Source organism: Ilyonectria robusta, assembly GCF_021365365.1.
Source record: "Ilyonectria robusta strain PMI_751 chromosome Unknown BGZ61scaffold_2, whole genome shotgun sequence".
In the NCBI taxonomy this organism is placed as follows: Eukaryota; Fungi; Ascomycota; class Sordariomycetes; order Hypocreales; family Nectriaceae; genus Ilyonectria; species Ilyonectria robusta.
Genome location: NW_025764436.1, coordinates 1,367,319 through 1,388,914, shown reverse-complemented (window position 1 = coordinate 1,388,914; position 21,596 = coordinate 1,367,319). Strand labels below are relative to the sequence as shown.

Sequence of the window (21,596 nt, the reverse complement as noted above, 5' to 3'; positions counted from 1 at the left end):
GTGTCTGCACTAGAGGAGGCAGGTAATGGTCGGAGGTTGTGGCACTTTTGCATATTATACTTTCACTTGAGATACCCCAGATACCAGATACCATTCGTTTTAAGAAGACTAGTAATTCAATTAGGTCATGATAGATAATGACTTCAAATTCAACTCCCAAACACCTTGGTGGTCATGTCTTGCTGCGTCGAGTGTGTCTCCCTTTGACAATCTTACATCTGTTCGTTGCCATCTGCGCATTACCATCTCCCCTTCCAAGGCGAACCATCGCGACGAAACAAGTCAAGCCGAATACCAACATCCATCAATACAACGTTTTGAAAAATCAAACCATGGGTATCATTCAACCTCGAACAGGTGATCCTTGCATCGCCTAAGAGTAGCCAGAGGCAGGTCCGACGGCGTTCTTGGGCTTCTTACGGTCATTGTAAGTATCCGGGTCGAATCCATAAATAGGTCGACCGATCCGCTTCAGACTATGGATGACCTAGAAACAGATGTCAGTCATCTTGCAGAACGAACCAAATGGTAATATCAGTGGGAGTTACATCATAGACGGTGACCGTCTTGGCTCCACGGTATTCAACATACAAGGCACAGTCCTTGAGGATCTTTGACGTGGTCAGCTGAGAAAGTAAAACAAGGCATAGTGGCAGGGCATACCATTTCGAGTCGGTCCTTTAGAGCGGCGCGGGCATCATCATAGATGGCAGCCGAGATTCGCTTGACACCACCACGACGGGCGAGGCGTCTGCGTGCCAGTCAGTACAGTACATTGCGCGATAAGACGTGGCTGGGAGTGGTGATAAGAGTGCAGATCGTATCGAAAAATAGTGCCGCGCTTGGTCGCTGATGTTGTGATAACAGTGCAACTCACCTAATCGCCGGCTTGGCTGTAACCCAGTTAGCAATCGCGCTAATCTCCTGGATACAGAATCACATACTTATCCCAAGGATATTGTCCCTCAGGATCTTCCTATCGCCAAATCGTCAACACCCGCCACAACGTTCCAAAGCCGCCGCCACCGGTCTCACCTGTGTCGCTTTCCCGACATGACCGTCTTGCCTCCAACCCTCGCAATTCCCTTTTTCGCACCGCCAGGCCCGCCACGCTGCGAGACTGAGGTACCCATGCTCGGCTTTATCGATGCGCCCGCTGGGAGTTTGTGAGGTGGGTTGCGTGCGGGTGCTTATCTGTGAACGCGGGGTGAGGAGAGCGTTATCATGTATCAGAGACGAGCAAGCGGATAAATGGGGAGCATCCAAGATAACACGTGGGAAGCTCAAAGGGCGGTAGAAATCTGCGTTGACCAAGGATTTGAATCGGGAAGGTGAAGGTGTTGTTCATGAGGGTGTGATTCAGTCAAGCTTTTGAGAGTTGCTGAAGGTTGCCTAGAGTTTCTGCACGTGACATTGCAGCTTAACCAGTGTGCACCTCATACAAAGAAACCAACGATCATGCAAATAGGTAGCCAATTAGCCTAAGCGTCCTCGGGGAGCCCAAGTTTTGGTCTCACCATGGTCGCTATAGGTTTATCATAAAGCCTACTCTATAATCAGGCCCAATGTGCTTTTACGGTCAAGCGAATAGCTAGCTATATGTAGGAAATACCGAGTTAAAAGCATCACATTAAACATGTTCATGGGCTCATGTCAGAACAGAATCGGGTGTCTAATTTTTTTCATTGCCAAAAGCAGCGACACTTTTTTATGGTCCACGTCTCATCTCAGTATCCCTCGTGCCCGTGCTCCCACTCAAGCATCGAGAAGAATTCGTTACGGCCGGGTGGAGTTGTAGGCACCGAGAAGTCGCGCGGAGGCAGGTATCAATGGCTTCATAACATTCCGCCCCGAGCTCCAAACCATTCGCCCCCGTCACATCCTGGTATGATCCCTCATATACCGACTCAACATAAAAAGCAAAACTATGTCCTTGAACGCCAGGACCCCTGCTGTGGCTGTCGCCTGGACGTGTGGCTGATGAACAAGAAAGCAACGCGAGTGCACCGACGCCTCTTGTACAAGGGTATTAAAAGGATAGGAGTCGTAAAACGATGCGAGAAACCTTGGGTAATCCATGCTTCGGCACCTTGTCCGAGTAACAAAGAGCACCCGAGTATCCCATTTGGGGACAGATGACCCATATTCTCAGTTTGGGAAAACGAGGAATCAAGGCCGTCTCCCAAAATATGACAAGCAATGGCATAGCTCTTATGCTGCAGCGGAGACTTCCGTGGACTCAGTTGCCTTGATGGCCTCGGGGGCTTCGGGGGCTTCAACAGCCTTTGGTGTATCAGTCGCCTCGGGAGCGCTGGGTGCTTCGGTGCTAGATGCTTCCGGAGCCTCAGAAGGCTCGGTAGCTGCAGGGGCTGCAGGGGTTTGGGCAGCAACTGGGACTTCAGGGGCATCCTCCGATTTGAGAGTTGGCTCAGCGAGACGGGCCCTCTTGGAAGGTCGCTCGTTTGCAGCTTCGGCGGCGTCCTTGGCGTCCTTCAACTCAAGTTCAAGGTCGTCAAGGCGTCGCTTCAGACTGTTCTCTCTCCTGTGGCTATCTTCAAGCTGAGCGCGAAGTTTAGCTTCGCTATCCTGTGCTGCCTCGAGCTGCGCGCGCAGTTGGGTCTGCTCGATACCGGCGACTTCCTGTCCTCTTCTCGCAGCGGCCTCTTGCTTCTCAAGCTGGCCTAGGCGGCCACGGAAGAGCTCATTAATCAGCTCCAGCTCGCTCACTCTCGTCTTAAGACTAGAGTTGTGCGCGATAAGCTGCTCCTGTGTCTGGGGCGCATCGGGATTGCGGTCCCCGTTCAGTGGAGATGCGGCGCGTCCCTCCGCGTTTGTAGCAGCAGCGAAACCCACGGCGTTGGATTGATACGGATCGTCAACCATGAAGGAAGGCAGGCTGTGGTTGTACATCGATGGCGTGCCAGTGCGCGAAATCGGCGAGTCGGATCCATCATTATGTCCATTTGCAGACCGTTGCGAGGCACGTCGCGCAGCCTGGGCAGCATGCGCATTCGCATTCTGACCGGAGAGATCGAGCCGATTGTGATCAGTTGCGACGGGGAAGTTCTGGGCTTGTTGTTGGTGCTGCTGCTGCTGCTGCTGCTGCTGCTGCTGTTGCTGGCACGTGTCAGCGATGCGCGGTTCGAGGTGTGAAACGGGTGTACCTTTTTCTTCGGCACGAGATCTGGTCGCATCGTCTTGACGCGATTGCGACTCTTGATAACGTCAGTCTTGAGAGAGATAGGCCGAGGGCGGCCGTGCAACTTGAGGAACAAGCCGCAGGCATTGCAGAGGACGGAACCAAACTCGTCGCGACGCCATAGTGGTGTCGTGGAGGTCGCGCAATTCTGGCAGGTAGGCTGCGTAGATCCGTTAGTGGCCATCATGACGCCGGTAGTTTGGTGGTAAAGTGAGGACGAGGCGGGAGGGAGGGCGATGATGATTAGTATCTTGATCACGATAAGAGGATGGAGTAAAAATCTTTGGCCCCAACATAACTGGTCTGATAAGCCAGATAAGCCCACATAGGGGATCCACGAAACTGCCAAACTGAGCCTAGCACGGCCAGGATTATGATAACACACGTGATCATATCAGTGGCACGCGATAAGACAGTGGATGTGCACAATGGCAGCCCCCCGATAATAACGCCGCGGCAATCCGACATTTCATATCTCCCCTGCATGCAGACGATTGTTGTGGCTGGCCAATTGCGATGCGATTGCGAGAAAGAGCGTTTCGGACAGATCGGTGATGGAAAGTGTTGTGGTGATGGGACATATTTGCGACGTACCAAGTTCCCTCCAGAACCCCCACTCGTGGCGGCGGGCGACGCACCGGTATACATCGTGGGCAGCGGTCCGTTAGACGGTCTAGCAAGAAGGTGTTAGTCAGCGAATTATGCACAGTAAAAAGAGCCTTCGGGATCTTCAAGCAACTTCATCCTGGGCAGGGGAGAGCCTCGGCGCTGATAACGTATCACTCGCGTCTCCCGGTCACTCGGGGGTCGCACAGAGACTTGTGTCCAAAGCGCAGCGCGTACCTTGACTGTGGCGAAGCGGTCGCCGCGCTCACGGCCGCCAGGGACGATATGCCGGGCAGCTGCGTCAACGATGCCGATGCTGCAGTAGAGGCAGAGCTCGGCCGAGAGATCGGCTCGAGAGTCGGCGGCGGGAGAATCTGGGGCCCCTCCTCCATTGCCGGTCGAGGAAGGGGACAGGTGTTGTTCGAAGGATGTGTAAAAGCCGGGGTAGTTTGCGGGAGAGGAGCTCCAAGGTCGAGCTGAAGCGCAGGGCTGTCGCAAAGTGGAAGGATCGCTCTGAGAGTCGATATTTCGTCGCGCTCAACGATTGGCAAGGATTATGGTGCGATTGCTTCTCCTCCAAGGGCGGTTGTCCAGAGGGCAGAAAACGTGAACGAGACCACGCAGAAGAATCGTACGGACGTGGAAAGATTCGAGGGATTCGGGGCACGGGTCAAGGAAGCGGACGAATAAGGACCAGGTACACGGCCCGAGCCAGAAGCCAAATGAGGATGGAAGTGCTGCGGAAGCCAAAAGCACCCGAGACAATAAGACTTCAGGTGCGCGGGAAGTGTGCGAGCAGCGCTGGGCAATGCGACAGCGAGTAGTGATGTACAGGAGCAACTATGGAAGAGCAAAATACGAAAAAAGGTCGACGACCCCCTCTAAAAAGCAACGTCGCGGCGGTTGTCGTCTGCGAGTGCGATGGGCCAGCGCGGTCAATAAAGTTGGATTTAGGCTGGGCTGCACGTAATAGAAAGAAAGGATCGCACTACGGGAGCACTCTCATTGGACGGCGTGGTGTGAATCCAGGCGCTGTGGTCTCTGGAGGGTGACGGTAATTTCTGGCGGACCAGCCTTAACTTATCCCTTATCACTTATCCGATGAAGGGCACAAGGCCGACGGATCTTATCAACGCCTCAGGAACGCGGGCGGCTTCATGGATCGCCGCCGATTTGATCGCCCGCCGTGATGCCGGCGCAGTGGGGAAATTTGGGGGGTACGTATCCGTACATGGCCAGCATCTCCCTCCCAGGGGGGCTACCCAAATCTCTTTCTGCTCCCGTGATGGTGGTTATGGGGATCCGCACGAGTGATTTGGCGCATCTCGGCGGTTCCTTTGGCGGACCCCTTTTGGAATGAGCTGATGGTGTGCCAATGTGCTTCCTAGTCCATTGCCAGCTGTGGATTGATAATTGGCATTAGTGGCTAATTAAATGCTACGTATTTTGGTATTGTTCACTTGTTTGGGACAAGGGACGAGTGAGATCGAGAGCCCTTGCATTCGGGTCTGTGACATCGCGGGTGTTGTATTTTGTCTCGATCCAGGGATGGAAAAAAGGTCCCTAATAACGGCATAGACATTGGCCTTCCCTATCCCCAAGACGGTCTACCGTGACAGGGTCCGTACCGACTCCTTGTTACATAAGGTAAGGTTACCATCATGTCAGATCTTGCAGCTGTGTCAGCGCAACCTACTGGAGACACCGAATCTCATGAGCCCCTTTTCAGCACCAGATCCGTCAACACAGTGAGACATCGGGTACATGTGCATCTTCCGAGTACCGTTCCAACGGTCAGGCAAGTTCGCAGCCAATTCTGAGATTATCCAGTTCGACTGTGTGGCCTTTCAACCCTTTGCCATGGTCGATGTCACGAGGCCTCCAGCTTCCGCAGCATCCGAACGGCACGAAATTGAATTTTCCTCCATTGATACTCCGTACGTCAGATGAATGACGATGTGCGGCGCACGCACTAGTGGTAGACGCCGCGTTGGACTCTTCGCATGCTCTACGGCGCTGGGAAAGGCATGACAGTAAAGTAAGCAGTAAGCAAACGTGCAGGAAACACGACGCGTCCTTGGCAATGTGGCAGTCCCTCAAGACGAGAGTACATACGCGTAGTGTAGTGTTGGTTGCGAGGCACGTCATGATGCAAGGCGTTGAGCCACACCCTTTTCCGCCCATGGCCCAATCTGGCGCTCACCAGCCACGGCCCTGGCGTCATGGGGCGGCGTCGACCCTCATCCGCAGCGACCTTACAGCGACCTACAGCGGCCCCTCCACCAAAAAGCGAGCCCGCTACCCGCCGCCACTGGCCCAAGGCCCGAAGGTCCAGCCCAGCCCTCCAGCGGTGTGAGTGACATGCAGCGGACGTCCTGATCTTCGACTCGTTTTGGATATCCTTCTTCCGACTCATTTCACTTCCTCCGACCATATCACGCTCCGTCCCATCGCCCTTCACTATCGCCTGTGTCTTGGATCTAGAAACAGCCACACCCGTCCCTCAATCATGTTCAACTGGGCCAAGCAGACGTAAGAAAATCCGCCCCCACCTTGCCATGCTCTCGTTCCCCTCCAAAAAACGCTTCCCGAGACCCGGAGATGGATGGACAGCCAGACAAGCAGACAAGACAGACATCCAACTAACTCTCGCAATTACAGGTTGGCGAATGTCGCCGGCACCCAGGAGCCCATCTATGGCCCTACCGCCATCAAGTCGGTCGCCCTCGAGGCCGAGAAGACGCCCTTCACCGAGCTGAAGCGCGAGGACCTTGCGTGGCAAGCCATGGATTCGACGTCGGTCGAGACAGCGAGCTTCTACCTCATGGGCGACAACGGCTACGTCGCGCTCGCCCAGGTCATCTATAGTAACGTGGCGTATGCTCCCTCTCCGTTGTCGATGAGACAAACGATACTAACCACCGTCTCTGATCCAGCGGCATCCGAACCACCTGCCAGTTCAACTGCAAGGTCTTCAGTAAGGACCAGGACAAGCCCCACCTCTGGTGCTCGACGCCCCTCAACAACGTCGAGCTCAGCGACGACAAGAACAACTTCTACGCCGATGACTGCGCCGTCGAGCTGTCCGACGACGGCACCTACTACACCATCAAGAGCATGAACGACGACCGCGCCATCGTCAACCTCAAGATCACCCGCACCACGCCGGGCTTCCAGGTCGGCGAGTCCGGCCAGACGCTCTTCGGCACCGACCTCACGAAGCCCTGGGGCTCCATGCGACACGCCTTCTGGCCCCGCTGCGTCGCCGAGGGCACCATCTCGGTCAAGGAGGGTCCCATCGACTTCAAGGGCCGCGCGCTGTTTGCCTACGCCCTCCAGGGCATGAAGCCCCACCACGCCGCCGCGACCTGGAACTTTGTCGACTACCAGGGCCCCAACTACTCGGCCATCCTGATGGAGTTCACCACCCCGCCCTCGTACGGCACCACCTCCGTCGTCGTCGGTGGCATCGCCAAGGACGGCGAGATCATCACCGGTGGCTGCGCCCACGCCGCCGCCCACACTGCCATCAAGGGTGACAACGAGAACTCCTGGCCCGAGCCCACCGAGGTCAAGTACTCCTGGTCCGGCACCACCAAGGACGGAAAGGCCGTCACGGCTGTCATTGAGGGTTCTCTCGGCGAGCGCAGCGACCGTGTCGACGTCATGGCCGAGGTCCCTGGCTTTGTCAAGAAGATTGTTGGAGCCGCCGCTGGTACCAAGCCCTACATCTACCAGGTTCGTATATATTCTCCCGGTCTTGATATCCCAGCACTGACACCCCTCCAGTACCACCCCAAACTCCCCTTCAAGCTGAAGATTGGCGACGAGGAGATTGTCGAGGAGGGCATCATCTTCACCGAGGCCACCTTCATCTCGGACCCAGCGTCCTCGGAGTGAAAATCGCCTTGAAGGACTACTTTCGAAAGTGTTACAACCGTGTCGCATTGGGTAAATACATAATCAGGGTCGGCGTTGGAGACGGCTTGGTCACTCGCTTGGTACAAATGCATTGATGCCCTTCTCATTCTAATAACTGGCATCCCCCACAGCGTCGGGGCCCAGAAAACATACAAATATAATGCCCATTTTTGTTAGTCGAACCTAAATACCATGCTATCGTGGTCGCTGAGTCCAATCCAATCTCTTTTGCGCAAGGGGGAATTTGATAGTTGCGTCACCGTCTGGCAATAGTCCAGAGGCTTGAACCCAAGGGAGAGGCAAGCCAAGCTGAAATGATTTCAACGTGTAGATGGCTCGCGGAGGCGCATGTCTCTGTTCCTGAATCCGTCTTTTCTCCCCTGTATTCCGCAGTTAAGCGGCCCCTCCCCCCCCTGGGCTTAGGAATCCCAACAGCGCGGGCAACCCCACGTGTGGCCCTGGCGATGGATCGCGACTACACGCGCAGCATTCCAGGATGCCGCAATGTTTTAGATGCGATCCCTCCAGCCCCTGATGTTTGTTTGCCCTGTCCTCGGCCCCCCGGCGCCCTTGTTCATTAAATACATCTGGAGGAAGAATCCCTCGAAGCAAAAACACAATCCAGTTCAAACCCTCCCTCTCTTCCTCGCCTCCTCCCCTTCATACCTCACCATGTGCTCTAACGCGGTGCCTTGTCTATCGAAAATGACGTCCCTCGATTCCTCCTACGCTCCCCTGTTCCCCTCGCCGTTGAACCCCGTCAGCTATGGCCCCGACGGCTCCTCGACACGCGCCAGCCGCCGGAGACGGGGTCAGTCTGTTCGGCGGAGGCCGACGTCGCACACGCTCGCGCAACGGTTGATGCGCAGCAAGGCGGCCGAGGCCTGGCGAGGACATGTGCTGAGCTCGCAGCTTGCGCAGGGTGACAATATCGGCGTTGTCCGTCGCAAGGCGCCGAGGAACCGAGTAAGTTGCGCATCCCTTTGCTTCGCGGGAGGCTATCGTCAGTGATGTCATGATTGCTGAGACGTCGTGCAGGGGTGTTGTCCGTCGCTCCCTGACCTAAGAAGCCTGGGGCTGAGCTTCTCTCTCGTGGGATACACTCGGAGTCAAGAACCTGTGATTCGGTTCCGGCTGCCAGACTTGTCAGCCTTGACGACGCGGCGGGTGATAATGGCCTTGGGCCTCGCAGGCGTGATACCAGCATTGAGTGCGCAGAACTTCCTACGGCCTGCCGAGCCGTTATGACACGGACTGAGGTGGGGAGAAGACGAAGGCGAAAAAGTTAATGATGGCATGAAGAATTGTGATTTTGCTCGGCGCCCCCCTGGCCTGGTGTTGAGAAGTGTCTATGAATATACCCGCGTACCCCGTCCGTCATTTGTCCCCCTTCTATGCGTCCGTCGTTATTGAAATGCGTGACCGTGCCAGTATTATCATATCATACATCGTCTAAGGCATAGCAGCTTTTGACTCATTGATCCTTTTTGTTATCCGATTTGTTCTCCGGGGGAGGGGACGCCTGCGTGTCCGACTTTTCCGAGACCGTTCCAGCGGAGGCATCCTTGGGCGTCTCCTCCTGGTTGGGGTCCTTGAGCGACTGCTCAACCTGCCATATGGCCCTCTCCAGCTCAATCTCCAGGGCGGGGATGTCGAGCTGGCTGGAGAAGGTCTGGACTTCCTTTTGGGTCAGCAGCGTCTGCTCCTTGTTTTGGGGCTCCTTGGGGGTCGCGGCGTGGGTGGCGTAGAGCTCGTCGAGAATCTTGGAGGGCGCGGGCTTGACGAGCTTCTTCTCGAGGAGCCATTGGATGTGCTTGCCGCCCGCAATGGCTCGCCAATGTGACCACGCGCGGTACAAGAGGTAGAAGAAGGGTAGATTAGGGATTCTTGAAGGCACGTCAGCGGCGTATCTCAATGGGCGGAACTCGGGAGGACCTACACTGGTACGAGGGCAAAGGGGATCGAGATGGGCATGCCCACGCAACACCAGATGAGCTTCCGGCGATGCAGGGCCTGCCGCTCCGTCGCCAGCGTGCGGAGGATCCCCTCAGCCTTGGCGTGCGGTATAACGGAGCTGGGGTAGCACACCTCGATATCTTCCCTTCCCTCCAATTCATCCGCACGGCGCCGCGTCGACAGCGGCGGGACGCTCTTGAGGCCCCATTCCTGGTAGGGGATGCGCCGGAAGGCGTAGTTTCCGTAGTCGACGACCTTGCGCTTCCAGCCCGACTCCTGCTTCTCCCATGTAGCCCACGTCTTGGCGGCCCAGACGGTGCCGCGGTCGAGGTAGCTGCGGTCCTGCGCCGTGGTGACGACATTGAGGCGCTGCGCGTACAGCAGCGTGCGCCGCGTCGAGAGCGGGAGGAGGAAGAGGCGCATGGCGGCGGGCGAGATGCGATATTATTGGAGGAGTGGTTTTGTTTCGGGATTCGGTCGGTAGGCGCAGAAAGCAGCGGCGAAAGGTAGGACAGGCGAGAGAGCTGTCGGGGCGAGCTGACCGTGGGAGATGCAGCTATAGCAGCATCGCGAAGTAGGCCAATCCACCAGAGCAAGGCCTGCAGCAGCTGCAGAAGAGAGAGAGAGAGGGCGGGAGAGCGGACGAAGGGGGGGCGCAGCAAGCAGACTAATAAACGAAATCCTTTGAATGCGTTCGTTGAGCTGCTGGGGTATTCCACCTGGACGAGCTGAGAGGAGGATTGGGGCGATTCTAGAGCGCTGGAGCCGTGGCGAAGCTGACGACGATGATTAGTTTTCAGGCCCCTCTGCCCTCTGGCAGGCACCCACCCGGAGGCCCTCCCCCCAAAAGAACCAAGGATTTGGAGTGACGCACATGGTCGTCATGGTTGGGGAACCAAGATTTACAGCACGTGCATGGCCCCCAATCAAAGCCTGTCCTTCCAGGGCTCCAGGGCTCCAGGGATCCCCTCTTACAGCGGGACAGCGGTCAAAGAAGGCCCTGTCGACGCCGGCGGCCTAACCACGGGGGTTGGTTAATTGGGCATTTACCCACTGACGGCCCGGTAGCAGCAGCTTTACCGCTTGAGAGCACACGGCATGACGCAGAAGACTTCCATATCATTTCATCTCCTGGCAATGTATATCGACGTATCGCCATATCTCATATATCGCCCATCATCTCTCCCTCTCTCGTCTCGACCCAGAATTCGATGCACAATGGCCCGTGCATTCTTCAACGCCATGCCGAGAAATCCGCCTTGTCGGGCTTGTAGCACATCCTTCCAAGGCCTGCAACTTGCAAGCCGCTCCCTGTCACCGCCGCCACCAAGATGGACCCCCCACATCGACACCCAAACTCGCCCACACAATCGAAATTCCGCTTCTTAGCTGCAAATCCTTCCATCCGGTTTCAACATTCACTCGGGCGAATGGTTTAGTGGTATAATACTCCCTTAGCATGTTTCATCCGAATATCTGGGAGTGGTCCAGGGTTCGATTCCCTGTTCGTCCAACGCAGGTGGTTTAATCCCACTGTTATATCCTTTCTTTTTGATTTTTTTTGCCACTTGATTTTACTCCTTTCTCGGTAACACGGCCACCTCACGTCAACTCCAATGAGGACCGTATTACATATCCTCGGAACCATTCCTGAAGTGAGTCGTACAGCCTTCAGTTTCTTTGCCCCTCTCTCGGCTTTCCCTTTTGCTGAGGCCTGAAGCTGTTAACGTCTGCTACTGATGATCCCACGTATCTATAAATGAAGGAGACGAATGCACATCACACGAAAGTAACGCCCTCCAGCGATGCTAGACGATTCTGCCTGATATCCTTTCGGCATAGTCCTCGTACCCAAATTTCGTGCCTTGATGATTCTCGTACGTACACTTAGCCCAGAAAGAGCAGAAACGGTTGCATCAAGGATAACCTAACTGCGATACAGGGTGGGACACTTTCCATGGAAACCACAATCATCAAGACTTCAATATTCTATGGGAATCTTCTCTATCCTAAGGCTACCTAACAATAAAAGCTTCATCACTCCTGCACAACTTACACAAAACTCCATGCCTCATCATCCCAAACCATTACGCCTCTATCAGACACATTCTATCTATGCCCATATTTTCACATCCGACATCGTAGTCATGACATGTACATGTATGTATCCAACCGTCTCAGTGCTTTACGCCTTCATCTACGGGGCTCTTCGCCCGAGTTGAGGGCCCCTTCCCAACAATCTTCTCGGCCCAGTTCCACCCAGCTGAAAGTGGGCTAGAACTTCGCTGCGCCTCCTTGCCCTTTTCCTGCGACGTGGGCAATGTCAATGCCGCAGGCCGCCTCTCTGAGGGAGGAGGGTCGCCACCAAAGTCTAGATCGCTGTCGCAATCGCTGTCGACCCAGTCGCGCTCGCTCCATGTCATTGAACCATCGTGGTCAGTTCGAGACCGTTTCCCCGAGGTATCACTGCCTTGGGACTGTGGCGGAGCTTGTAGGCCCGGTAAATCAGACACTTCATCCAGGGCTTCACGCGCCTCGCTCTCGGTACGTGTGGCCGGCGCCTCCGTAACAGAAAGGCTGTCCTTAGTCTCGCCGCCATGTTCGTCTGGTGGCTGGTTGATTTCCCGCGCACGCTCGCGGTTGCTCTCGTCTTCTGTTCGCAGATGGGAGGCCGCTGAGTCACTAAAGTGCTCATCCACCAAGTGCTTGACGACAGGCCAGCCGTAGGCATTGGCAAACATGCGACGGACAAAGATGTTGTTGTGCGCGTCGGGCTCCAACTTGACCAAGACTTTCCTCCAGGACAAGTCCCGATGATAGGCCCTCGAAATCTTCTCCTCGACGCGCATGTTAGAACTGTCGATGATCTCATGGGGATCCTTGTCGGGATTGGTATTTGTCGTGTCGTCGTAGTCCTTCGTTGATTGCGTCGTATCTTCGTGGTGAATCGAGGGATATGGTGACGAAGACCCGCTAGCTGTTGAGACACCCGTCGAGGCCCGCGAAACAGAATGTGACTGAGTGATAGTTTTCCTTCGGACTAATGTGGTCGGCCGCTTCTTCATCGGCGGCCCTGGGATATCGGCCGGGTGATATACTCGATCATGGAAGATGGTCCGCGGCCGCTCAGAAGGATCAATCAAATAATCAACATCTGGCATCTTGGGATTGAGGACATCACCAGCAGACTCAAAGAAAGTCGTCTTTGGCGGAGCCGTAACTCCCTCCTCTTCTTCCTCGTGTCCAGACGTTACCTTTGACGGTTTGGGCGATGCCGAAGGGCTCGGCTCTCCGCTAGCTGTGAGGTCCCCAGAGCTGAGTGTCTGACTCCTCCGGAAAATCATTTTCTGCTTCTGCGAGACGTTGGGGGGTTTTGGTGGCTCATTACTCTTGAAAAAGTTGAAGAAACCCGACAACGGGCCACTGCTGTTAGAGTCTCCCGAATCGGATGGCACGTCGTCCATAAATGGCGTGGGGACGGACCGCAAACTCGCCCGGTCGTCTTCGATAAGCGCATTACTAGATGGCAGCGGAACCTCTCGCATATTCTCTCGAGACTTATCGGGCGTTACTATTCCAGACAGATTCCGACTCTGTCGGTCACCTGCTGGAAGCTGCCTCTGGCGAGGAGAGGCCATGTTGGCACCGGTGAGTTCTGCCCATCCGAAACCAACTACCGTCTCGACCAGGCCAGCATCCCGCCGCGCCTTCTCGACGCGATCGAGGCCTTGCCAGTCCAGGAACAAGAGACAACTCGTGCGAAGGGGAACGATGCCATCGTTGACAACATTGGAGTACACGGTACGATTGCGGAACTTCTTCAGGGCCGTATGCGCGGGTCCCGTTGGTAGGATCCTCAACAGGGGTTTCGACTCCGGCTGTGACTCTCCATAAACCTTCTTGTGTGCCGTCTCTCCCAGGTTGCCGACGAGGGCGCCCCATCCGCTACGTGCAAGAGTCGGAGCCCTCCACGTCAAGCCCAAGTCTTTACCGGTCCTGCCAACCAGGCCAAAATCCAGGGCAAACTTGACATAAAGTGGATTCTCGTTGCTTAGCCCCAGAAATGGTGACGCCAAGGTAATGAAGTTGATTGGTTTAATGAGGTTGAAGAATTCGGGAGAGTGTTTTTGGATATAGGCAATGGCGTAGGTCTGTACAAGCCCTCCCAGTGAGTGTGCAATGAAACTGATGCTGGTGATTTTATATGGTCGTTCGTGTTTTTCTAAATGTTCTTTGCTGTGGTTCGAGACTACACTGCTGTGTTTGTGTGCCGGTTTTAGCTCGGAGTCGCTCTTATCAACCTTGGTAGAATGGAACACTGATTCGGCAGCCCCCTTTACTGACGGGAGGAATGGTTGGTCTGGATATGTCGTGGAGAGCACATATCTGGCAAGTCGTTTACCCAAATACTTGATGCCTCTCTCGGTCTTGGTGGCATTCCCCGAGTAACCACGGACAATCACTTCTTCGTCGTCGCTTTCATGCTCATCCTCGTCGGAGGGGTGGTTCTGGACCTTTTCGTCGTTTGTTGGATCGGCGTCTGAGTCCCGTTTCCTCCTAGCAGCTCGCTGTTTTGCTCGCCGTGCCTTGGCATCGATCTTGGCCTGTCTCACAGCTGCATCAATGCTCTCCTTCATGAAGAGCATGTCAGCGCCAAGATTACTATGCAAGCCATGCGTCAGGACCACCAAATGGATATTCTTGTGCTTGCGGGGTGCTGGCTCTTCTTCAGTCTGCGGATCTCCTGTCTGGACCATGCTCTCGATTGCCTCATCGGCACCTGGGTGTCTCCGGGCTCTACTCTGGCCAAGGTCATCCCAACCCGGAAGACGTGGCGTGTTCCACAGTGTGGCTGTATCCTCAACCTTGACCCTTACAGCTCGCGAGAAGACTCCCCGGGGCTGCGCTGGGTGGTGGCCGTCCTTGGCGCCGATGCTCTGCTGATGGTCGCTCACTTTGCCTGGTTGCGGCACTTGAGTCTGTCCGCTCAAGACGGGGCTAATGCTGCTTAGGTTTAGGGACTTGTGGTCGCGTGCCACCACGACCTCATATCCCACGGCCGCCGAGGTGGAAAACAGGACCTGGGACGCTACCTCGATGATCCAGCTGGCACATTCTTCGTCATGCTCCGGGGCCTTGCCAAAACCGCCATGGCCGCCCATGCCGGCGCTCTGGCGAATGTCGTCTGGTACGACGAGCTCGCATTCCCACGAGCCGCCAGCCTTGACCATGGGCTCGAACTCGGGCACGCCATACCGCTCGGGGTTCTCAAACTTCTCGTTGGGGTTGAAGGCGGCAGGGTATGCGGCGGCGGAGAGGGTATACGGCCCGTGGACGAAGGCGGCGCGCAGGGCAATGGCGCACGTGTTGCGGACTCGCAGGTAGAGCTTCTCGGGCGACGGCAGGATGCGGTCCTGGGACGGCGTGTAGGTGACGGTGTATCGGACGACCTCGCCGGTCTTGACGCTGCCGATCTGGTGGAGGAGCAGCATGTTGGCGTTGGCGTCGGCGCGGCGCAGCGTCGTAGCGAGGGCGCTCTCGAGGGGTTCGGGGGACGTCGGATGGAGGGCGAACGAAGCTGTCGGCGTGGGTGCGGAGACGCAGACAGAGGCGGAGAGAGTGGGCGAGAGCACGGGCGAGAGCGAAGGAGACAGGGAGAGGGCGAGGGCGGATGCTATTCTGGACTTCCTGACGTCACCATGCCCGGCCAAACGGTCCTTGTCGGTGGACGAATGGGTTCTCGAAGCTGAAGCTGTCGGGGGCGACGGTAGCTGCGGAGGGGGTTCGTCTGGCATGGGGGGAACTAATTAGGAAGCAGACAGCAGAAAGCGGGTTGGCTGACGTGGACGCAACGTGACTCTGTGAGAGAGAGCCGGCGACCGAACCACCCGAAAAGTCTGGGTGCCGTGGCCGTGGCCGTGGGGGAAGTCGCGATTTGCGATTTGCGATTGTGCGAAACCGAGCGATGACGGTAAGCTTGGTGCTTGGTGCGTGGTGATGGGCCTGTGATGGCGGCTCACGGCTCAGTGCTCACTGACAAGTCACACCCGTGGGACCTGTTTCGGAACATTTGGAAACGTCTTGGCTTGCCTACTACCTACCTTACCACGTACAGTGGCACTGTACCTCCAGCCCTCCAGCCCTCCAGCCCTCCAGCGCCCTTTTCTTGGCCATTAGTTACGGGGCCCCGGGCTTCCTGTGCATCCCGGTGCGACCCATCCGCCGCCCGGAGTGCGCCAATCATTCCTCGGCGCCGACATTCTTTGGCCGTAATAACCCCGCCATGGTGCTAGGAAGTTGCTCTAGTTGGGAAGTCCCCTGTACGAGGCCTAACCTAGAGGGGTACCAGTACCTGTGCTGAGGTTACCTCTACCTAACAGATAGGAAGGCCTGGACGTCCGATGAAGCCGCCCCGAAACCACCGAAACTGCCGATAATAAAGTCACTAGAATGCTGTTGGGCTTAGTCCGTCGATGGTCTTCGCAGGGGTCTTTTGCAGCTGGAGGCCTGTCAACCTTGGCGGCTGGCATGTGGTGATGCTCAGTATTAGGGCTAATCATCACACGACACCCATCGTCATCGGGTTACTTCCTTGTGACAGCCATAGGCATAGCGACTGGGATCACCGCTCAACTCCTTAGTTGTGACACTTGACACCAAAACACTGGACACTGGAAACTGGAAACTAGATACCAATGACCCCATGGTGGTGCCTAATGAGGTCGACATTTCTAAACCAAATACTTCGCCGCAACTAAAGACAAATCCCGCCCAAATGACACCCAACCCACCCGTCAATCAACATGTCCCAAATCCAGTCCTGTTGGTCTTCTGTCCCGAGCATCGAGTATCCCGCTGGTCTGCCATACGCCCGAGTCCTCCCTTTAGATATCCATATCCTATCATACAACGAGAGAATCCTATGTGTCTTGGTTTTTTCTTCATTTTTCTCTCTCAAATATCCTCGTAGACCGACCGACCGAATACCCAACCTTTGCCTTCATAATCGTAACTCGTAGCTTGTGGGAGCTGTTTAAGCCATAGCCATGTTGTGGGCAGCGGCGGCAGCAGCAGCAATCTCTCCTTCAAAGTCTCCTGGCTCGACATATTCCCTCCATGAGTGTACTCGTCCCATGCCTATGCCGCGACCAGTTAGCCCGGCAAGAGTCGACGATTTTGGAGTCACACTCCGTCGAGTGGCCCTCCTGCCGTGCGAGCCTTGGCTAAAAAATGACCCTTCCTCATCGTATTCGTTGGGATCATGTTCCACCACGACACGACCTGGGTATACCATATTCATTGGAGGCGGCATACCCATAGGAGGAGGCATCCCCATCGGAGGTGGCATCCCCATCGGTGGTGGTGGCATCAAAACAGGCCCCATGTGGTGGCCCATCGGCGGTTCCATCCCAGGCATCGAACCCGGCATATGGCGGGTTTCCGAGAATCGGTCTGCGAGGCGGCGCTCCATTGAACCCCCTCTCGCACCTCTACCTCTGCCGCCATGGCCGCCGCCATGGCCATGTCCACCCCTCGGGTCTCCTCTGTCAAACCCGTTTCGGCCTGCCGGTGGTGGCGCAGCCGGAGGCGGTGGTCCTCCGTGGCCGTATTGGCCATTCATGAAGTGTGCGGGCGCATTCCCAACCCCACCGACATCCCCTATCCCATCCATGGGGTCGTATTCATCCTCCTCGCCGTAGTACTGAAGCTTTCGTGCCAGTTCTTCGTCCCGCTGTTCCTGGAACTGTCGTAGGAGCATCTCTTCTTCATAGCTCTTTGGCTGTGGCCGGACTGCAGGCAGGCCGCGGCCAGCCCTTCGTTCTCCGGGCGATGGCGGATCCTCATGGTGGAACCCGTTATCCAATTCTCCACGACTCATGGGGGCGTGGCCACTCATGTGCTCGACGTGGTCCGAATCAGCGCCCTCAAAGCTGAACCACGGGCAATCACAGCCCTTCCACTTGACACCGCAAATCATGCAAAACTCCGCACCACATCGACTGTTTCTAGTTAGCATGTGTACAAGAGCCTCCAAAATACAATACTCACCAAGTCATGTGGTTGCATCCTTCCTTGAGCTCAACCATGGCTCTGCATTTGTAGCACCTCTTCCAACCTTCGTCCTTGGCCTGCTCCAAGAACCTGGCAGTTTCTTCGTCCCTTGGGCACCTTCGCGGGTGGTGCCATTTGCCATTGCAGGATACACAAACCTTTGTTTTGCAACGGCCACAGCGAGCCATCTTACGTCCAGAATCACGGTCGCGGTGGATGTTGGCTGGTTTGATCCATTCGCCACATTTTCTCATTGGGCAGTACACACGGTTCCGTGTCGAATATTCGGCAAACTTGCGGTTCCACGTCTTCTTGAAAGAGCGATCGAACAGCTTGTCCACGTGGTGTAGTGGTATATGGTCCGAAGTGCAGCATTTAGGAGGCATATGCTGGGGATCAGTAAGAGATATTTTGAAGTTTCGCTTGAGGCAGGTGTGGCACATGCGGTGGCCGCATTTGAGTCTGGGACACTTGTTGACAGGGACCTCATCCAGGCATACAATACAGTCACGACTAGAATACAAGTCAGATCTCCGTACTTTGGAATGAGACTCGGGAGCTTACAGTTTGGCTGGCCTCTCTGGAGAAGATTGGCGGGATGATCCGCCAAAGAGACTTCCTAAGAGACTGGGTGGGCGTCGTGAATTTGATCTTGACTGCCGGGTGGTGTGGATGATTGCGGTCCGGCGAGGTCTACCCTCACGGCGGACCTCTCGATTTTCATAAACCTTTGTAGTTCTGACACTCTAGTTAGACACATGGAACAGGGGATGGATCACATCTGGGGTCCAACCTTCTGGATGACACGGGCGGTCGTGAGCTCTCGATTATACTCAATACCCTGGATTGGCGACGATGATTTGGGGAATCACTGGCCTGCCTTCTAAGCGGACGCTGTCGCCGTATCGGAGAGCCGGTCTCTGAAGAGGCATGGCGGTAGTTGACGGTATACTCTTCGTCAGACCGGGAAGGCCTCCTTCTACTCCTCGCCCGCAGTCTCTTGTCTTCGGACGAACCAAAGTAATCGTCCCGGCTCGAATGCCGATCTTGGCGACGACGGTATTTAACATCGTCGTCCTCGACTTCCTCGACCACTTCTATTTGGTCTTCACTTTCATCGCTCTCATCATCACTGTCACTTTCACTTTCACTCTCCGTTGTCGACGGGGTCGACTCGGAGGAAGGTTCTCGATGTTCTCGGTGGGCTCGAGGTATTGGTACTCTGTGTTCTTGTGGTGCTCTGTGCTCTCGAGTAGCTCTGTGTTCTCGATGTTCTCGAGTCGCACGGTGTTCTCGGGGTGTTCGGGGTTCTCGAACTCCTCGGTGTTCTTGATGCGACCGGCGTGGGCGCTCCCGCTCATACTCGGGACTCGTCTCTCTGGTCCCTGACTCCCAACGGTCGTCCGACGAATCCTCATCCTCGTCTTCATAGACCAGGATCTCCCTGGGCCTCCTGTAAGCATCTGTTTCGGCTCGTGTTAGGTGCGGCGGCGGCATGGTGCGATTGAATGCGTCCAGGCTCCTTGCGCTCCTTGCACTCCTCACGCTCCTCCCGTGGCCCCTCGGTGTCCGATCGTCGGGCCTTTGTATCTCGTGGATGCGTGGTGGATGGGGCAGCGAATAGGGCAAGACGTCATCTGGGGGATACCAATCATGGCCCTCTGGGCGACGGTTTCTCCGCCGAGGCATGCGGGCATCTCCCTCGTCGGCGTCTCGATGCATTCCCAGCCTCATTTTGCGTCCGCCCCAAGGACTGGTGTTGGGCCTCGACACGGCCACGGCGGTGTCCGAGGCTTGACTAGTTGCTGTAAGAGTAAAAAGGACAGGCGACTGCGACTGTGATGAGAGTGGGCGGCCACTCAGCGAAGTCCACGCTGCGTGCGCGATTGCACCCCCAGAAGCTGATTGGAGTCGAGAGGCTGATCATGCATGGCAGCCGCAGCGTTACGTCGGGCGAGAACGAGAAGCGCACGCCCTGCAAATTGGGCCGCCAGCAAGGACGGCAGCGAGAGGTCGGAGGGGGACAGGCAAGGGCTTTAGTACTGCAGCGTTGCCCCGGGAAGGTTAGGAGAGGCACACAGATGCGGGCGAGGGCTCTGAGGCTGTCGGTATGTAAGATGTCGGGAGAAAAGAGGGAGTAAAGTGGTCTGCCGCGGCGAGCGCTGGAGAAGGCGGCACAGTACTCTGGAAGCAAAGCAAGTCTGGGCGCGGTTTATAGGTCACCCCATCGGGTACGGGGCGAATCAATGTGCCCCTCCCCCGCGTGCAACTGGTGATGCACTGATGTCTTGGGAGCGTCAGAGATTCCAAGACACGATATCCAGCCAGATACGGGCTGAATCACACGAGCGTTCGAGAGCCAACGGAGAGGGATGACGAGAAATGCCAGCGCGCGCGCTCGATGGTTGGTGGCGGGCTGCGCAGGGCTTCCAGATTCGCAGGGCTTGTGGACGAGTTGGCTTTGTCGGTGTGCCGTCACGTGGCGGAGGGGGGATTGGGAGGGTCGCAGATGGGTGGTGACTGGGAGCCCGATGACGGGTGGGATGGATTGGAGGGATGGATCATGGAGGGATTGGAGGGATGGACCATGGATGGATCATGGCTGGATCATGGATGGATGACGGAGGAATGAGTGGATATGAGGAGGGTGGCACATTGAATGGTAGTGGAGGTGGAATGGATGGTACTTTGCAAGATAGTGGAGGTTGGATGGTGCTTGGTTCAGTAGTGACGAGTAATAGCGAGTGGATGGATGTTGGGCGTTAGATGGTGGAGGGATTGAGGGATTGATTGCCCACAGCCTGCAGGCCACAGGCCACAGGGCCCAGAGCCAGGGCAGGGCCGCAGACCACAGGGCAGGGTGGGTTGAGCCGTCAACCAGTGGACCAGCGGACAGTGAGTCAGTCAGCTGAACGTTGGGGCTGGCGCCTGCGCCTGCTGGGGGCCAGTGTCTGGTGTTGAGGGCGCCTGTTCCACGTTGTGACTGCGTGTGCGCTCCGACATGCCCGTGTGCCTGTGTGTGATTGTGTGACCGTTGTGGTTGCGCTTGTGGTTGTGCTCGTGCTTGTGCAAACGCGCAAAGATCCGGGGCGGTGCGGTACCTACCTACCAACGCATGCGGCGGTACGGTACGGTACGGTACGGACGGTACGGCCCCTTGGCCTTGGCGCACACAGCCTGCCCGCGCTGCCCTTAAATGCTCTCTGGCCCACGGACCTATCCCTTCCTGAGCGAGGCGTGCGTGCCTGGCCGTCATCGGGCGTCTTCGTCTGTGCTCGCCTGCTGGGAACACATGACTGGACAAAGGAATGTGAGACCTCCAGCCCAGGTTGCCAGGCCCCTCGAGGTAAGTAGCCTCCGTCTCCCCGACAGAGTGAGTGTTCGGCGTCATCATCTGGTACTTCCGTTGCCTCAACTTCTCAGCGCTCGCCGGAGTGGGGAACAAACATCGGCCGATCCGGGGCTCTCCGGCTCCCTCCGGGTCCATCCCTGGTGGACCAGCCCCTCCCTCCCCTCGGCCCGGTCCGGCATCTGCAGTCAACTGCCGCGCCCTGACAGATCCGGCCTCCGCTGTCTGGCTTTGAATGTTTCGGCCTGCGTTGACCCTGCGTTGACGCCGAAACCATCCGAGTGTTTCCGCCTCTTTTCGTCGCCCCCAGTCGCCCCCAGCCGCCCCGATATCTGCACGTACGATGACATGCGTCACGACTAATGGTAGCACATCTAGAGGTACCCCTTAGAGGTTTCGTGATGCCCTGTCAGAATAGGCAACTATCGTCCTCGTACAACCATGCCGTGTCATGAAACCATCTCACAACACAAGCCATCTTCTGCCAATTTCAACTGGGCTGCTTTGGCCGAA

General features: G+C 56.4%; 9 protein-coding genes and 1 non-coding gene across 10 annotated transcripts; 5 read left to right on the top strand and 5 right to left on the bottom strand.

The window, feature by feature from the left end:
- Positions 1 to 133: 133 nt before the first annotated feature.
- On the bottom strand, positions 134 to 1,410 carry BGZ61DRAFT_441003 (histone-fold-containing protein). Its single transcript, XM_046244546.1, has 6 exons — positions 1,036 to 1,410; positions 945 to 976; positions 878 to 893; positions 664 to 751; positions 549 to 611; positions 134 to 487 (listed from the first exon to the last, which is right to left on the bottom strand). The coding sequence occupies exons 1-6, from the start codon at positions 1,131 to 1,133 to the stop codon at positions 374 to 376; spliced, it is 411 nt and encodes a 136-aa protein (XP_046110617.1). The 5' UTR covers positions 1,134 to 1,410; the 3' UTR covers positions 134 to 373.
- Positions 1,411 to 1,493: 83 nt separating this feature from the next.
- Positions 1,494 to 2,175, top strand: BGZ61DRAFT_86415 (uncharacterized protein). Its single transcript, XM_046257160.1, has one exon. It carries the CDS (start codon positions 1,651 to 1,653, stop codon positions 2,137 to 2,139), a length of 489 nt encoding a protein of 162 aa, XP_046110616.1. The 5' UTR covers positions 1,494 to 1,650; the 3' UTR covers positions 2,140 to 2,175.
- BGZ61DRAFT_86499 (uncharacterized protein) lies at positions 2,176 to 4,387 on the bottom strand. The gene is made up of 4 exons (XM_046257161.1): positions 4,043 to 4,387; positions 3,794 to 3,872; positions 3,165 to 3,359; positions 2,176 to 3,105 (listed from the first exon to the last, which is right to left on the bottom strand). Exons 1-4 carry the CDS (start codon positions 4,195 to 4,197, stop codon positions 2,212 to 2,214), a joined length of 1,323 nt encoding a protein of 440 aa, XP_046110615.1. The 5' UTR covers positions 4,198 to 4,387; the 3' UTR covers positions 2,176 to 2,211.
- A 1,708-nt stretch (positions 4,388 to 6,095) lies between these two features.
- On the top strand, positions 6,096 to 7,965 carry BGZ61DRAFT_410215 (oxidative stress survival, Svf1-like protein). The gene is made up of 4 exons (XM_046243238.1): positions 6,096 to 6,337; positions 6,467 to 6,682; positions 6,742 to 7,543; positions 7,595 to 7,965. The coding sequence occupies exons 1-4, from the start codon at positions 6,315 to 6,317 to the stop codon at positions 7,703 to 7,705; spliced, it is 1,152 nt and encodes a 383-aa protein (XP_046110614.1). The 5' UTR covers positions 6,096 to 6,314; the 3' UTR covers positions 7,706 to 7,965.
- On the top strand, positions 7,966 to 9,023 carry BGZ61DRAFT_440991 (uncharacterized protein). The gene is made up of 2 exons (XM_046244545.1): positions 7,966 to 8,692; positions 8,765 to 9,023. Exons 1-2 carry the CDS (start codon positions 8,240 to 8,242, stop codon positions 8,972 to 8,974), a joined length of 663 nt encoding a protein of 220 aa, XP_046110613.1. The 5' UTR covers positions 7,966 to 8,239; the 3' UTR covers positions 8,975 to 9,023.
- Position 9,024: 1 nt separating this feature from the next.
- BGZ61DRAFT_380289 (mitochondrial K+-H+ exchange-related-domain-containing protein) lies at positions 9,025 to 10,507 on the bottom strand. Its single transcript, XM_046242622.1, has 2 exons — positions 9,666 to 10,507; positions 9,025 to 9,612 (listed from the first exon to the last, which is right to left on the bottom strand). Exons 1-2 carry the CDS (start codon positions 10,103 to 10,105, stop codon positions 9,201 to 9,203), a joined length of 852 nt encoding a protein of 283 aa, XP_046110612.1. The 5' UTR covers positions 10,106 to 10,507; the 3' UTR covers positions 9,025 to 9,200.
- A 599-nt stretch (positions 10,508 to 11,106) lies between these two features.
- On the top strand, positions 11,107 to 11,195 carry BGZ61DRAFT_t43. The gene has a single exon. It is a non-coding gene; the product is annotated as a tRNA-Ala (tRNA).
- Positions 11,196 to 11,640: 445 nt separating this feature from the next.
- On the bottom strand, positions 11,641 to 15,759 carry BGZ61DRAFT_440989 (putative serine esterase-domain-containing protein). Its single transcript, XM_046244544.1, has one exon. The coding sequence runs from the start codon at positions 15,475 to 15,477 to the stop codon at positions 11,860 to 11,862; it is 3,618 nt and encodes a 1,205-aa protein (XP_046110611.1). The 5' UTR covers positions 15,478 to 15,759; the 3' UTR covers positions 11,641 to 11,859.
- Positions 15,760 to 16,683: 924 nt separating this feature from the next.
- BGZ61DRAFT_86320 (uncharacterized protein) lies at positions 16,684 to 19,899 on the bottom strand. The gene is made up of 4 exons (XM_046257159.1): positions 18,528 to 19,899; positions 18,299 to 18,472; positions 17,732 to 18,247; positions 16,684 to 17,682 (listed from the first exon to the last, which is right to left on the bottom strand). The coding sequence occupies exons 1-4, from the start codon at positions 19,466 to 19,468 to the stop codon at positions 16,716 to 16,718; spliced, it is 2,598 nt and encodes an 865-aa protein (XP_046110610.1). The 5' UTR covers positions 19,469 to 19,899; the 3' UTR covers positions 16,684 to 16,715.
- Positions 19,900 to 20,991: 1,092 nt separating this feature from the next.
- BGZ61DRAFT_440985 (uncharacterized protein) lies at positions 20,992 to 21,540 on the top strand. The gene has a single exon (XM_046244543.1). The coding sequence runs from the start codon at positions 21,027 to 21,029 to the stop codon at positions 21,444 to 21,446; it is 420 nt and encodes a 139-aa protein (XP_046110609.1). The 5' UTR covers positions 20,992 to 21,026; the 3' UTR covers positions 21,447 to 21,540.
- The last annotated feature ends 56 nt before the right edge of the window (positions 21,541 to 21,596 follow it).

Excerpts from the sequence above, each read along its gene's own strand:
- BGZ61DRAFT_441003 (XM_046244546.1), bottom strand. The coding sequence starts at position 1,133 with ATGGGTACCTCAGTCTCGCAGCGTGGCGGGCCTGGCGGTGCGAAAAAG. Across the intron at positions 612-663 it reads TAAAGGACCGACTCGAAATG|ATCCTCAAGGACTGTGCCTT; the intron begins GTATGCCCTGCC and ends ACCACGTCAAAG. Across the intron at positions 488-548 it reads AGACGGTCACCGTCTATGAT|GTCATCCATAGTCTGAAGCG; the intron begins GTAACTCCCACT and ends ATCTGTTTCTAG.
- BGZ61DRAFT_86415 (XM_046257160.1), top strand. The coding sequence starts at position 1,651 with ATGTCAGAACAGAATCGGGTGTCTAATTTTTTTCATTGCCAAAAGCAG.
- BGZ61DRAFT_86499 (XM_046257161.1), bottom strand. The coding sequence starts at position 4,197 with ATGGAGGAGGGGCCCCAGATTCTCCCGCCGCCGACTCTCGAGCCGATC. Across the intron at positions 3,360-3,793 it reads GGGGTTCTGGAGGGAACTTG|CCTACCTGCCAGAATTGCGC; the intron begins GTACGTCGCAAA and ends GGATCTACGCAG. Across the intron at positions 3,106-3,164 it reads ATCTCGTGCCGAAGAAAAAG|CAGCAGCAGCAGCAGCAGCA; the intron begins GTACACCCGTTT and ends CAACAGCAGCAG.
- BGZ61DRAFT_410215 (XM_046243238.1), top strand. The coding sequence starts at position 6,315 with ATGTTCAACTGGGCCAAGCAGAC. Across the intron at positions 6,338-6,466 it reads TTCAACTGGGCCAAGCAGAC|GTTGGCGAATGTCGCCGGCA; the intron begins GTAAGAAAATCC and ends TCGCAATTACAG. Across the intron at positions 6,683-6,741 it reads GTCATCTATAGTAACGTGGC|CGGCATCCGAACCACCTGCC; the intron begins GTATGCTCCCTC and ends TCTCTGATCCAG.
- BGZ61DRAFT_440991 (XM_046244545.1), top strand. The coding sequence starts at position 8,240 with ATGCGATCCCTCCAGCCCCTGATGTTTGTTTGCCCTGTCCTCGGCCCC. Across the intron at positions 8,693-8,764 it reads GCAAGGCGCCGAGGAACCGA|GGGTGTTGTCCGTCGCTCCC; the intron begins GTAAGTTGCGCA and ends GACGTCGTGCAG.
- BGZ61DRAFT_380289 (XM_046242622.1), bottom strand. The coding sequence starts at position 10,105 with ATGCGCCTCTTCCTCCTCCCGCTCTCGACGCGGCGCACGCTGCTGTAC. Across the intron at positions 9,613-9,665 it reads CCCTTTGCCCTCGTACCAGT|AATCCCTAATCTACCCTTCT; the intron begins GTAGGTCCTCCC and ends CGTGCCTTCAAG.
- BGZ61DRAFT_440989 (XM_046244544.1), bottom strand. The coding sequence starts at position 15,477 with ATGCCAGACGAACCCCCTCCGCAGCTACCGTCGCCCCCGACAGCTTCA.
- BGZ61DRAFT_86320 (XM_046257159.1), bottom strand. The coding sequence starts at position 19,468 with ATGAGGCTGGGAATGCATCGAGACGCCGACGAGGGAGATGCCCGCATG. Across the intron at positions 18,473-18,527 it reads CCGCCCGTGTCATCCAGAAG|AACTACAAAGGTTTATGAAA; the intron begins GTTGGACCCCAG and ends CTAGAGTGTCAG. Across the intron at positions 18,248-18,298 it reads CCAGAGAGGCCAGCCAAACT|TCGTGACTGTATTGTATGCC; the intron begins GTAAGCTCCCGA and ends CTTGTATTCTAG.
- BGZ61DRAFT_440985 (XM_046244543.1), top strand. The coding sequence starts at position 21,027 with ATGACTGGACAAAGGAATGTGAGACCTCCAGCCCAGGTTGCCAGGCCC.